The sequence below is a fragment of the Pan paniscus genome, chromosome 21 (genome assembly GCF_029289425.2).
Source record: "Pan paniscus chromosome 21, NHGRI_mPanPan1-v2.0_pri, whole genome shotgun sequence".
NCBI lineage: Eukaryota > Metazoa > Chordata > Mammalia > Primates > Hominidae > Pan > Pan paniscus.
Window position 1 is genome coordinate 50,929,265 of NC_073270.2, and position 13,941 is coordinate 50,943,205.

Genomic DNA, 13,941 nt, shown 5'->3' on the forward strand with positions numbered 1-13,941 from the left:
GTTCATGTCCTTCACCCACTTTTTGATGGGGTTTTTTTTTCTTGTAAATTTGTTTGAGTTCATTGTAGATTCTAGATATTAGCCCTTTGTCAGATGAGTAGGTTGCGAAAATTTTCTCCCATTTTGTAGGTTGCCTGTTCACTCTGATGGTAGTTTCTTTTGCTGTGCAGAAGCTCTTTAGTTTAATTAGATCCCATTTGTCAATTTTGTCTTTTGTTGCCATTGCTTTTGGTGTTTTAGACATGAAGTCCTTGCCCATGCCTATGTCCTGAATGGTAATGCCTAGGTTTCCTTCTAGGGTTTTTATGGTTTTATGTCTAACGTTTAAGTCTTCAATCCATCTTGAATTAATTTTTGTATAAGGTGTAAGGAAAAGATCCAGTTTCAGCTTTCTACATATGGCTAGCCAGTTTTCCCAGCACCATTTATTAAATAGGGAATCCTTTCCCCATTGCTTGTTTTTCTCAGGTTTGTCAAAGATCAGATAGTTGTAGATATGTGGTGTTATTTCTGAGGGCTCTGTTCTGTTCCATTGATCTATATCTCTGTTTTGGTACCAGTACCATGCTGTTTTGGTTACTGTAGCCTTGTAGTATAGTTTGAAGTCAGGTAGCGTGATGCCTCCAGCTTTGTTCTTTTGGCTTAGGATTGACTTGGCGATGCGGGCTCTTTTTTGGTTCCATATGAACTTTAAAGTAGTTTTTTCCAATTCTGTGAAGAAAGTCATTGGTTATCATGAGGTTTTCTGTACTCCTTTGGTGTCTCCATGCACAGTGATCCCAACCTCATGTGCTTTGTGTTGTGCTCTTGCAAATTCTCTCTTCACCAGGCAGAGGGCTTTGCTTAATCTGCTAGTCCTTGCCACAGCAAAGATTTCAAGAGACTACATAGTCCCATTTTCTCATCTTACAATATCTAGAACTGAGGCTGGAGATAGAAGGAACTTGCCCAGAATCATTACTGGGTAATCAGCCTCATAAGTGAAAAGACAAATTATACTTTATTTAACTTGCAGTCCTTGAACTATGAATGAAGCTATAATTGTTTTCATACATGCATTAACTGTTTGTATTATAATTTCTCTAAATACCTGATGGAGCTCATATCTTACACTTTTTATTAGATGATGTGCTGTTCTTTATCACAGTGAAGAAATTTTTTCAATATGCTATGAAATTCACCCTTTATCTGATATATGTTTATTAATGTTTTCCATTTTCTGTTCATTACTTTTTCTTTATCTATGGCTGGTTTTGCCTCACAATTTAAACATTTTTGTATAGTTTTAAATTTTTTTCAAATTTTATTTTAGATACAGGGGGTACATGTTCAGGTTTGTTACATGGGCATATTGTGTGATGCTAAGGTTTGGGGTATAGATCCCATCACCCAGGTAGTGAGCATAGTATCCAATAGATAGTTTCTCAACGCATGCCCACTTCCCTCTCTCTTCCTTCTAGTAGTCTGCAGTGTCTGTTGTTCCCGTGTTTATGTCAGTGTGTGTTCAATGTTTAGCTCCCACTTATAAGTGAGAACATGTGGTATTTGGTTTTCTGTTCCTGCATTAATTTGCTTAGGATAATGACCTCCAGCTGCATCCATGTTCCTGCAAAAGATAGGATTTCATTCTTTTTATGGCTATGTAGTATTCTATGGTATATACATGTCATATTTTCTTTATCTAATCCACCATTTATGGGCACCTAGGTTGATTCCATATCTTTGCTATTGTGCATAGCAAAGCAATGAACATGAGTGCAGGTGTCCTTTTTGTAGAGTGATTTATTTTCCTTTTGGGATATACCCAGTAGTGGAATTGCTGGGTCAAATGGTGGCTCTGTTTTAAGTTCTCTGAGAAATCTCCAAACTGCTCTCCACAGTGGGGCTGAATTAATTTACATACCAACTAACCAAAGGGGAAAGAAGATATAAGCATTCTCTTTTCTCCACAGCCTACAGCATCTGTTGTTTTTTGACTCTGAAATTACAGCCATTCTGCAACAGTCCCCTCTGGAACATCAACCCAGTGGCCTGAGAACTGTTCCTGTCCCCCAGCACCCACAGGGGCTGCTGCTTTCTCTGAATTGGAAGACTCAGAGTGCAAACCTGCCTGACCCAGCCCCCACCTGGCTTTGTTCTGCCACCTGCCCTGGTAGCTTAACACAAAAAACAGAAACTCTTGGAAGCTCTATGGCCCCAACTATTGCCTGAGAAACCAGAGGGCAATCTAAAGCAAGCAAAAATCCCACTGCTACTACCATAGCTGGTGCTTTTTTGCAAGCACCACCTCCGGGCTGGAGGCCAACCAACACAGTCCATTATAGCATCTCCCGGTAGAATAACACTGCACCTAGGAAGGAGAAAATGGCTGAGGAATCTCAGCTATCACCACTGCCTGTACCCCTCTGACTAACCAGGAGGTACTGATTCTGTCCAAGTGACCAGTTCAGTGCTACTATAACCAGTGTTCAAGAAAACCAACACACTAAGGCTATCAATAACCAAGGAATCTCACAGAGTCTGCATCACTCCCCTGCTACCCCCATGACTGGTGCGGCTACCCACTGCTGGGAGACTTGAGGACAGGCCACATCACCAGATCTCTTGCAGACATTCCCCAGTACTGGCCTGGAGTGTGGCAACTTCACTGGGCAGCTAGATCCAGAGGAGCATTTGAGAATTCTCAGTGCCCTACTCTAAAAGAGTTTGCTGCTATAGTGGCATGACATTTTTAGGGGTGAGCTTGCAGGGTTATTTCTCAGGTCAGGGTTGTGTGCATGCAGTTGGTGGATCACTCAGTTATGGTCTGGCTCACTGGCATTGGAACCAGGGTGCCATGATACCGACAGGGAACATGGGTATATGTTTGCTGGGCCAGCCTGAGGCATGCCTGCCAGGAGTGGCATATGTAGCTGTTTCTCAGTCTCAGGACATGGATGCACAGCTGCTCAGATAGCCTGAGGTCACGTCTGTCAGGAGCAGCCCACTGGGCTGTTTCTCAGGCCTAAGACATGGGTACAAGGCTACTTGGGTAGCCTAGTGGCATGTCTGCTGGAGAAGGGAACAGGGCTGCCTCTTTGGCCTTTGACACAGCTGCATGGCTGCTTGGCTAGTCTTTGGGCATTTCTGTGAGGGGTGACACAAGAAGTGGTTTTGTTGTCCCAGGGTCCAAGCATGGGGCTTCTTGTTAGGCCTTGGGGCATGCCCACCAAGGCAGACTGTGGAGTTCTTTCTCAGTGGTGAGACAAAGGCCCATAGCTGCTTGGCTGGCCTGGGCATGTCCACCAGGGGTGGCCATTGGCTGTTTCTCAAGTTTGGGACATGGACTCTTTGCTACTTGGACAGTCTGGGGTCATGCCCACTAAGGGTAGCTTGTGGGACTGTTTCTCAGGCCCTTATTTAAAAGATCGGGTCACTGGGCAAGCCCTGGATGTATCTGTGGAGGGCAAGGGTGCTGCAGGGCTGTTTCTCAGGTATTGAGGGAGGACCATATCAGCTGCTTGGAGCTCAGGGGCCCCTCCTGCTTAGTAGAGGGTATGTGGCAGTTTGGCTAGTTCAAGGACAGGCTTACTTGGTACGACTGGACAATTATTCCCCAGCTGAAATGCAGTGGCATGAGTTGGTTTCCCTGCTGTGCCAGAATAGAGTCACAGCCAATCCTGGGCTCGAACTCTGCACAGCTGGGGTTGTGGAGTTCAGCCACTATGTGACCTTGGTGTAATGAAGATGGAGCCCAAATGCTGGAGAAGTGTGGTTGTCAGAAGTTCCAGAGGAGGCTACACTCCAGAAGGGGCTCTGTTGTCAAGATGGGACCGTGCTGCGGCAGCTTGGCCCAAGTGGGTGAGTGGGATGTGGGTAGTGCACACCTTGTGCCCCTAATGCAGGGCAATACAGCTGTGTGAATTCCCAGCAGCTCTCCAAACTGGGCTCAGGACTTTAAAGGACTGTGGGATTCTCCTCTTGTAAGGACAGTACATGTTTGCAGTCACAAGGTGACTGGTGGGGACCTTCTCCTTACATTTTCCCTGCAACAGGAAGACCCTCTTGGCTCCAGACAGATCTGATCCGAGTGGAGGGAGACAAGACTGCAAAAACCAGATGCCTCTGCACTGCCCTCCTGAACTTCTAATCACCACGGTTCATCTCCACTCCCCCACGCACTCCAGCACTCTCCCTTTGACACTCCAACCAAATCTTAGCTGTTTGTTACCTTGACCCTTTATTCTGGTGGGGATGAGCACCATGGGTCTCTAGTTATCCATCTTGCTGACTGCCAAATTTTCTATTTCTTCATAGTTAAATCTTGATAGCTTACAGGGGTCTAGGAATTTATCAGTTTCTTCTAGGTTATCTAATTGTTAGTATATAGTTGTTCATGAGTCTCTAACGATCTTTGCATTTCTGTGGTATCAGTTGTAATGTCTCCTTTTTCATCTCTGATTTTATTTAATTGAGTCTTCTTTTTTTTGTTTTACTTAGTCTAGCTAAAAGTTTGGTGATTCTGTTTGTCATTTCCAAAAACCAACTCTTTGTTTTATTGATCTTTTGTATTGTGTTTCTAGTCTCCATTTTTATTATTTCTACTATATCCGTATGATTTCTTTCCTTCTAGTATTATTACAATTAATTTTCTCTTTTCTTTTTCTTATTACTTGTGGTGCCACATTAGGTTGTTTATTTGAGTTTTTTTTCTTTTTTGTGTAGGCATTTATTGCTGTAACTTTCTGTCTTAGAACTATTTTTACTGTATCTCATAGCTTTTGATACATTGTGTTTCTACTTTAGCTTGTCTCGAAGAAATTTTTATTTCCTTTTTAATTTCTTCTTTGACCAGTTGGTTGTTCAGGAGCATGTAGTTTAATTTCCATGTATTTGTGTATTTTCCGAAGTTCCTTCTTTTATTAATTTCTAGTTTGATAGTAATGTGGTCAGAAAAGATACTTGATATGGTTTCAATCTTCATAAAAATGTTAAGACTTGTTTTGTGGCCTAACATATAATAATCTATTTTGGAGAATATTTCTTGTGCAGTTGAGAAGAACATGTGTTCTGGAGTTGTTTAATAAACTTTTCTGTATACGCCCTTAAAGTCTATTTAGTCTAGAGTGCAGCTTATATCTCATATGTCTTTGTAGATTTTCTGTCTGGGTGATCTGTCCATTGCTATTACAGGGTTTTGAAATCCTCTAATGATATAGTTTAGATATCCGTCCCCTCCAAATCTCATGTTAAAATGTGACCATCAGTGTTGGAAGTGCAGCCTAGTGTGAGGTGTTTGGGTTATAGGGCTAGATCCCTCATGAATGGCCTGGTGCTATCCCCGCAGTAATGAGTGAGTTTTCACTCTCTTAGTTCACATGAAGACTGCTTGTTTAAAAGACCCTGGCATCTTTCTTTCTCCCTCTCTCACCATGTGATACACTGGCTCCCATTCCCTTCCATCACGATTAAATACTTTCTGTGGCATCACCAGAAACTGAGCAGATGCTGGCACCAGGCATCTTAGCCTGCAGAACTTTGAGCCAAACAAACCTCTTTTCTGTATACATTCTCTAGTCTCAGGTATTGTTTTATAGTAATGCTAAATGCCCTAAAACACCTACTATTATTGTATGCAGTGATCTCTCTTCAGAATATTTGCTTTATATCTTTAGGTGCTTGGATTTGGGGTGCATACGTACTTACGATTTCTGTATTATCTTGCTGAATTGACCTCTTTAGCATTATATAATGATCTTCTTTATGTCTTTTTACATTTTTGACTTAAAGTCTATTTGATCTGATATAAGTGTTGCTACTCCTGCTCTCTTTTGGTTTCCACTTGTGTGGAATGTTTTTTCCATTCATTATCGTTCAGTCTATGTGTGTAATTACCAGTATGGTTGCCTCTTTTAGGAAGCCTATTGATGTATCTTATTTTTTTCCCATTCATCCACTCTTGGCATTTAATTAGTGAATTTATTTACCTTCAAGATAATTATTCATAGGTAAGGACTTACTACTGCCACTTTTTCATTGTTTTCTAGTTGCTTTGGTGATTCTTTCTTTCTTTCTTTCTTTCTTTCTTTCTTTCTTTCTTTCTTATTGCCTTCCACTATGATTAAGTTAGTTTCTCTAGTCGTATATTTTGATACTTATTTTTTATTTTTAGGGCGTCTATTAAAAATGTTGTCTTTGTGGCTAACGTGAGGCCTTTAAAAAAAATCCTGTAGCTATCACAAGTGATTTTAACCTGATAATAATTTGTTTGATTACAAAACATAAAACTACACCTTACCACCACTTCCCTCCCTGCATTTTGATATTTTCATGTCACAATTAACAGCTTTTATGTGCCATATACATTAACAATTTATTGTAGTTATTATTAGTTTCAAGTTTTATCTTCTAGCCTTCATACTAAAGATAGAAGTGATTTATACATCACCATTATAGTATCACAGTATTCTGAATTTTGACTGTGTAATTAATTTTATTAGTGAGTTCTACACTTTTAGATTATTTTGTATTACTCATTAGCATCCTTTTCTTTCACCTTGAAGAACTCCTTTAGCATTTCTTGGAAAATAGGTCTGATGGTGACATACTTCCTCACCTTTGTATGTCTAGGAAAGTTTTCACTTCTCTGTCATTTCTGAAGAACAGTTTTGCTGAGTATAGTATGCTTGGATGGCTTTCTTTTTTTTCATTACTTTGATAATATTATTCCACTCTCCTCTGATCTTTAATGTTCCCTTTGAGAAATATGATTTGATTGCAGCACTATTCATACTAGCAAAAACATGGAATCGACTTAGGTGCCCATCAATGGTGGATTGGATAAAGAAAATATGGTGTATATACACCATGGAATACTACACAGTCATAAAAAATAAATAAAATCATGCATTTGCAGCAACATGGATGCAGTGGGAGGCCATTATCCTAAGTAGATTAATGCAGGAAGAGAAAACTATATACCACATGTTCTCAGTTATAGAGGGGAGCTAAATGTCAGATACTCATGAACATAAAGATGGAAATAATACACACTGAAGACTACTAGAGGAGAGAAGGAGGGAGGGAAGGGGACAAGGGTTGAAAAACTAAATGTTGGGTATTATACTCAGTATCAGAATGACAGGAAAATTCATACCCCGAGCTTCAGCATCATGCAATATACCCAGGTAACAAACTTGCACACTTGGCCCCTGAATGTAAAATAACAGTTGAAAAAGAAAAAAAAAGGTCTGATGTGAAGTGTATTGGAACTGTTTTGCATTTTATTTGCTTCTTTTCTTTTGCTGCTTCAGTATCATTTATTTGTCTTTGATCTTTCACAGTTTAATTATTATATGTCTAGTCTTTTTTGAATTGAATGTGATTGGTGACTGTTGACCATCCTGCACTTTGACTACATATATATATATATATAATACACACATACATATATATATAATATATATGTATATATGTATATGTATATATATGGGTGTATATGTGTGTGTGTGTGTGTGTGTGTATATATATATATATATATACATATATATGAACTCCTCAGATTTGGAAAGTTTTCTGTTATTACTTATTTAATAAGCTTTCTTTACTTTTCCATTTATCTTTCTCTAACTTCTCTTAAATGCCAGTAAATTGTCCCTTTGCTCACTTAATGCTATTCCATACATCTCATAAGTTTCCTTCATTCTATTCTTTTTTCTTTTTTCCTTTTCTGAGTATATATTGTCAAATAACCTGTATTCAAGCTCACAGATTATTCCTTCTGCTTGATCATTTCTGGTGTTAATGCACTCTATTGCACTTTTCACACTTTTCATTTTATTCATTGCATTCTTCAGCTCCTATATTAACATTAGATATTTTGTTATCATTTTTACCCTTTGTTACATCTCTCTTTCTGGTCACTTATTGTTTTCATCATTTCATTTAATTATTTATCTGTATTTTATTAAAGTTCTTTGAGCTTCCTTAGAACAGCCATTTTAAATTCTCTTTCAGGCAGGTCATACATCTCCATGTCTTTGGGGCCAATCAATGGTATCTTATTTTGTTCATTTGGTACCTTATTTTGTTAATTTGGTGTCATCAGTTTTCCCCGATTGTTCTTGATCCTTGTGATTGTGCATTGATGTCTGCACATTGAAGAAGTAGGTACTTATTGAATTGCAGGTAGGTACTTGAATGCAGATATTGAATTTAAGGTAGGTACTTACTCCAGTTTGGCTTTGTCTGAGAATGTCCCTCAACTCTGTCTGGAAATTCTAGGCAGATCATCTGTTCTGGGTTTGTAAGCCTGTGACTGTTTCAGTCATTGCAGCACAAGGAGATGTCATAAACCCAGGACCACCATGGCCAGTTCTGCACCAGGCTGTAACCCATGGCTGCAGAGGCTGGCACAATGATGGAATGCATTCCCAACTCCTCCTCACTGATACCTGCCTACGTATGTTGGTTATTCATAACCCAAGGCTGCTGTAGTTGGCTGCCAGTGGTACAGGTAAGAACGCAAGTCTATCTCACAGGAACTATGTGTTCCTCTCTGCTGCTGGGGCAGGTCTTGCTGCTTAGGCCACAGGTATTCAAGCAGGGTCACTATGGGTGTCCTCCCAGTGCTGAATTTTACTATTATAGACTAGTATTTTGTTCTGTGAAAAAGTCCAAGCCTTACTTCATTCCCTTCCTCCCAAAAGAAAGTAGCTCTCTCTGCACTGTGCTGCCTGTGATTGGGTTAGGGGTGATACAGGAAACAAAATTGTCTTTCGTGCCCTCTTCAATGTGTATTTTTAATTATTATACTATAATCAGGTTCTGTAATATCTCATCTGGCCTGTTTAGCTTTTGAGAAACTATTATCATATGTGGATAATTATTAAATTCAACGTTTTGGAGGGTATAATCTCTGGGGAGTCCTACTCTGCCAGGTTTTTCTGCCCATTCCCCAAAAATAACTATATTTGAATCTTTTCTAAGTTGTAAAGTGATTTCCCATAGAATTGAGCAAAATACATTTAAGTCCTCCTGTTTTCTTCTTTTCCTATGAGTATAAAACTTTCAGATTTTTGTGCCAATTTAGTGCACTTTAATATTTTTGCATTTTTTATTTGTCCAACAGGACAAATCATTTGATCACTTAATCTTTTCCCCCATCATAATTCCATATCTAAGATGTATGCATCACCATACCATTTTTATGCTTTCCAAATCACTGATTTCTGATTTCAACTTTATCAATACATTCCTTTATCATTTGGAAATGTTTTTTTCCACATTTCATTGAATTCAATTCTAATATGAATATAGTAATCACATGTTTTGCTTGGATTGCATTTTCCTGGTTTGTTTTTGCAAATATTGTGCCCTTTTGTTTTATCTGCATCTTTTGGACACTAGATGAGATGAAAGTTTTGTTCTTGATCCATAAGTAAGATTAATATTTCAGACTCTATTTTGTATCAGTAAGTTTGGAACAGAACAGTTTCTGGTATTTTCTTAAGGGAAGTGTGAGGAAGATTACAGTGGTTAGCAGACACAGTAATCAATTTTAGTTCAGAACAATATCACCTTACTCTGTTGGGGTTTCTGCAATAAGGAACTACTTACTGCCTTTGAGGCAAACAGATAAATTTGGTAAGATCTCAGAGTGGCTCATAGAGAAACCATGCAGCTCACATGATTTATGTTTGATAGCATAGCACTTTTTTTCTGTGGTTGGCCTTTCTCTTTTCCCCTTCCATAGAGCATTGCCTACAGGAAGGTTAAGATTCTAAGACAGAATAATTGAAAATAAGTTTTCAAGCTATCCTTTCCCCAGCACTACCCTCCAAGGTGTTCTGAATGTACACAGGGACACTGTTGGGATGCTTTCTTCTTCTCCTGTGGTCTGCTGATAACGAAGTCTTTATGACTCAAAGTAAAGAAAGTTTCTTTAGACTTTTCAGGATGTCATCACAATTGGAAAAATCTGTGCTTCTACCAAAGGTGGGAATTTTAGCTTCATGTCCACTCACAATACATTATTCAATTCATTGATGGTGGCAAATATTTCTCACAGCCTGTTTGGGGATTCAGCTGTTTACTACTGAAGTAGAGACTTCTCTTAATTAAAAAGAAAATTCTGCTGTTTAGGTAGATTTCATGAAAAGAACCCAATCTAGAAACCAGCATTTTTACTTTTTTCCCAACAGTTGTTCCTATCACCATGAAAACATATTAAAATTCTTTCATCCTTTGAAAACACATCTGGAACTTACCTCACCCTCCAGATACAGCCTCAGCTCTCACTCCACCATGAATTCAGACTTCCTGAGAAGGTTGCAGCCGGTCTCCATCCTTCAACTGACAACCCAATACAATTGTATTCATCTCTCATTAAAGTTACTAGCAACAACTAAGAAAAACTTTGGATACATGTCAGTCTTTATTGTGTTGAACTTGACAGACATATTTGACATTGGTGTGCCCTATTTACTTGTTTAAAATTTCTTTCTTTGGATTCCATAATGTTTCATTATCTTCTATATCATTGGACTTCTACGATTGCTCATTCTTAGGTAAAATAGAACGTGTCTCAAGATCATTTTTAAAACAAAAGGAAGTATGGAGTTCTATCTAAAATAGAGTATTTAAATTGTTGCATCATGAAGGGAAACTCACATTTAGAATATAAAGGCATTCTCAGAAACCAATTGCTTTTGTAGCCCGAAGCCAGTCTCTTTCCTACTTTTGTCTATAATTCTGTAAAATTAAAGTGATCTGGCATGATGATCTAAAAGGACTGATAAAAATTTGCTGGGGCTGCCAGAAGAAAGAAAATGCCTTTGACATTATGTTGCTGGGGACATTGACTTTGTCCCACACTCAGCAGGGGTGAGGAAGTTGGCATTTACTGATAAGCTAAGAAAAGTCAGTGCCTTTTGTAATTTAAGCTCCACCCATGGCACACTTACTCAAGGAAGATATAAATGACAAGGTCCGCTCAGCTCTCAGACAAGGTTTTCCAAGCAAGATGAAGCCCAACATCATCTTTGTACTTTCCCTGCTCCTCATCTTGGAGAAGCAAGCAGCTGTGATGGGACAAAAAGGTGAGTGGAGAGGGTAAGCCTTGGGGAAAGCTGCTCAGACAGCTAATAATCTAAGATTATTTGGGGTGCAAACAGTAACCTGTTTAGGCACAGATTCTTCTCTTTGAAGAGAATTGATTTTCTCCACCCAAAGCTTCAGCTTTTCTAGAAATATCAATAATTTGTTGGGGGAAAAGTGGGGGGTAAGAGTTGTAAGGGAGCTTTGGAGATAATGAATTCATACATTCTTATTATCAATTACCAGGTGGATCAAAAGGCCGATTACCAAGTGAATCTTCCCAATTTCCACATGGACAAAAGGGCCAGCACTATTCTGGACAAAAAGGCAAGCAACAAACTGAATCCAAAGGCAGTTTTTCTATTCAATACACATATCATGTAGATGCCAATGATCATGACCAGACCCGAAAAAGTCAGCAATATGATTTGAATGCCCTACCTAAGACGACAAAATCAGAACGACATCTAGGTGGAAGTCAACAACTGCTCCATAATAAACAAGAAGGCAGAGACCATGATAAATCAAAAGGTCATTTTCACAGGGTAGTTATACACCATAAAGGAGGCAAAGCTCATCGTTGGACACAAAATCCTTCTCAAGATCAGGGGAATAGCCCATCTGGAAAGGGAATATCCAGTCAATATTCAAACACAGAAGAAAGGCTGTGGGTTCATGGACTAAGTAAAGAACAAACTTCCGTCTCTGGTGCACAAAAAGGTAGAAAACAAGGCGGATCCCAAAGCAGTTATGTTCTCCAAACTGAAGAGCTAGTAGCTAACAAACAACAACGTGAGACTAAAAATTCTCATCAAAATAAAGGGCATTACCAAAATGTGGTTGAAGTGAGAGAGGAACATTCAAGTAAAGTACAAACCTCACTCTGTCCTGCGCACCAAGACAAACTCCAACATGGATCCAAAGACATTTTTTCTACCCAAGATGAGCTCCTAGTATATAACAAGAATCAGCACCAGACAAAAAATCTCAATCAAGATCAACAGCATGGCCGAAAGGCAAATAAAATATCATACCAATCTTCAAGTACAGAAGAAAGACGACTCCACTATGGAGAAAATGGTGTGCAGAAAGATGTATCCCAAAGCAGTATTTATAGCCAAACTGAAGAGAAAGCACATGGCAAGTCTCAAAAACAGATAACAACTCCCAGTCAAGAGCAAGAGCATAGCCAAAAGGCAAATAAAACATCATACCAATCTTCAAGTACAGAGGAAAGACGACTCCACTATGGAGAAAATGGTGTGCAGAAAGATGTATCCCAAAGCAGTATTTATAGCCAAACTGAAGAGAAAGCACATGGCAAGTCTCAAAAACAGATAACAACTCCCAGTCAAGAGCAAGAGCATAGCCAAAAGGCAAATAAAACATCATACCAATCTTCAAGTACAGAGGAAAGACGACTCCACTATGGAGAAAATGGTGTGCAGAAAGATGTATCCCAAAGCAGTATTTATAGCCAAACTGAAGAGAAAGCACATGGCAAGTCTCAAAAACAGATAACAACTCCCAGTCAAGAGCAAGAGCATAGCCAAAAGGCAAATAAAACATCATACCAATCTTCAAGTACAGAGGAAAGACGACTCCACTATGGAGAAACTGGTGTGCAGAAAGATGTATCCCAAAGCAATATTTATAGCCAAACTGAAGAGAAAGCACATGGCAAGTCTCAAAAACAGATAACAATTCCCAGTCAAGAGCAAGAGCATAGCCAAAAAGCAAATAAAATATACCAATCTTCAAGTACGGAAGAAAGACGACTCCACTATGGAGAAAATGGTGTGCAGAAAGATGTATCCCAAAGCAGTATTTATAGCCAAACTGAAAAGCTAGTAGCAGGCAAGTCTCAAATCCAGGCACCAAATCCTAAGCAAGAGCCATGGCATGGTGAAAATGCAAAAGGAGAGTCTGGCCAATCTACAAATAGAGAACAAGACCTACTCAGTCGTGAACAAAAAGGCAGACACCAACATGGATCTCATGGGGGATTGGATATTGTAATTATAGAGGAGGAAGATGACAGTGATCATCATTTGGCACAGCATCTTAGCAACGACCGAAACCCATTATTTACATAAACCTACCATTCAGTAACCATGTGAAAGGATGGACCAATATCAAGGTAATTTTTTTTTTAGCAAATAGGGGAGATATCTCTCTCATTGTTTAGAATTGTTGGGGACTCTCCAGGACTTTTATGGGATTGATAACCATTGTTCGCACCAATAGAAGTGCTGTATAACAAGTGGTAGGAAGATGAGCCTCCCCATTCCCTGGTGAGGAGAGGGTCTGGTAGTGGCACAGAAGGATGTTTGGCCTATCATGAGGTCCTAGAATTCCTATCCTTAATTGAATATTCTTCAACAATATTTTTTTGTATATGCCTACCTGCTAAAGGTTTTTTTGAACATGTACTGACTACATATGCATATTTATAAGTTTATGGTATACTCTTGTCAGTTCTTATACTTTAGATTAGTAAACCTCAATTTCTTTCCTATATAGTATAAAGGATTACAGCCGTTAATGTTTTCTTTCTGCACACCAGTGAATGTTCTTGCATCCTTGTTAGGGTTCATCTATGCTCCTTCAGAGACCACAAGCCCAAAGACTATCAGTCCTCCCTCTCAGAATACAGGAAAGAGATATGTAGAAAGATCCTTGTTCATGTTGTGAAAGAGAAGATGGAAAGGGAGACACAAGAGATGGTGAGGGATCTCATGGGCCAATTGGGTGTTTACAACATCAGGAGAAGAAAACTGAAGCCCTGAGAGGGGTAATGGTGCTTCCCTGCCTCTTTGCAGTAAGTAACACTGCACTTGAAGAGAGGGCAAGCAGTAGAAACAG

General features: G+C 39.2%; 1 protein-coding gene across 1 annotated transcript; it reads left to right on the forward strand.

The window, feature by feature from the left end:
• Window positions 1-11,002: 11,002 nt before the first annotated feature.
• On the forward strand, window positions 11,003-13,172 carry SEMG1 (semenogelin 1). The gene is made up of 3 exons (XM_034947443.2): window positions 11,003-11,078; window positions 11,323-12,336; window positions 12,868-13,172. The coding sequence occupies exons 1-3, from the start codon at window positions 11,003-11,005 to the stop codon at window positions 13,170-13,172; spliced, it is 1,395 nt and encodes a 464-aa protein (XP_034803334.1).
• The last annotated feature ends 769 nt before the right edge of the window (window positions 13,173-13,941 follow it).

Bases quoted from the DNA above. Each gene is read 5' to 3' on its own strand.
- SEMG1 (XM_034947443.2), top strand. From the start codon at position 11,003: ATGAAGCCCAACATCATCTTTGTACTTTCCCTGCTCCTCATCTTGGAG. The intron at 11,079-11,322 runs GTGAGTGGAGAG...ATCAATTACCAG, and splicing joins AGCTGTGATGGGACAAAAAG to GTGGATCAAAAGGCCGATTA. The intron at 12,337-12,867 runs GTGTGCAGAAAG...TCCACTATGGAG, and splicing joins ACTCCACTATGGAGAAAATG to AAAATGGTGTGCAGAAAGAT.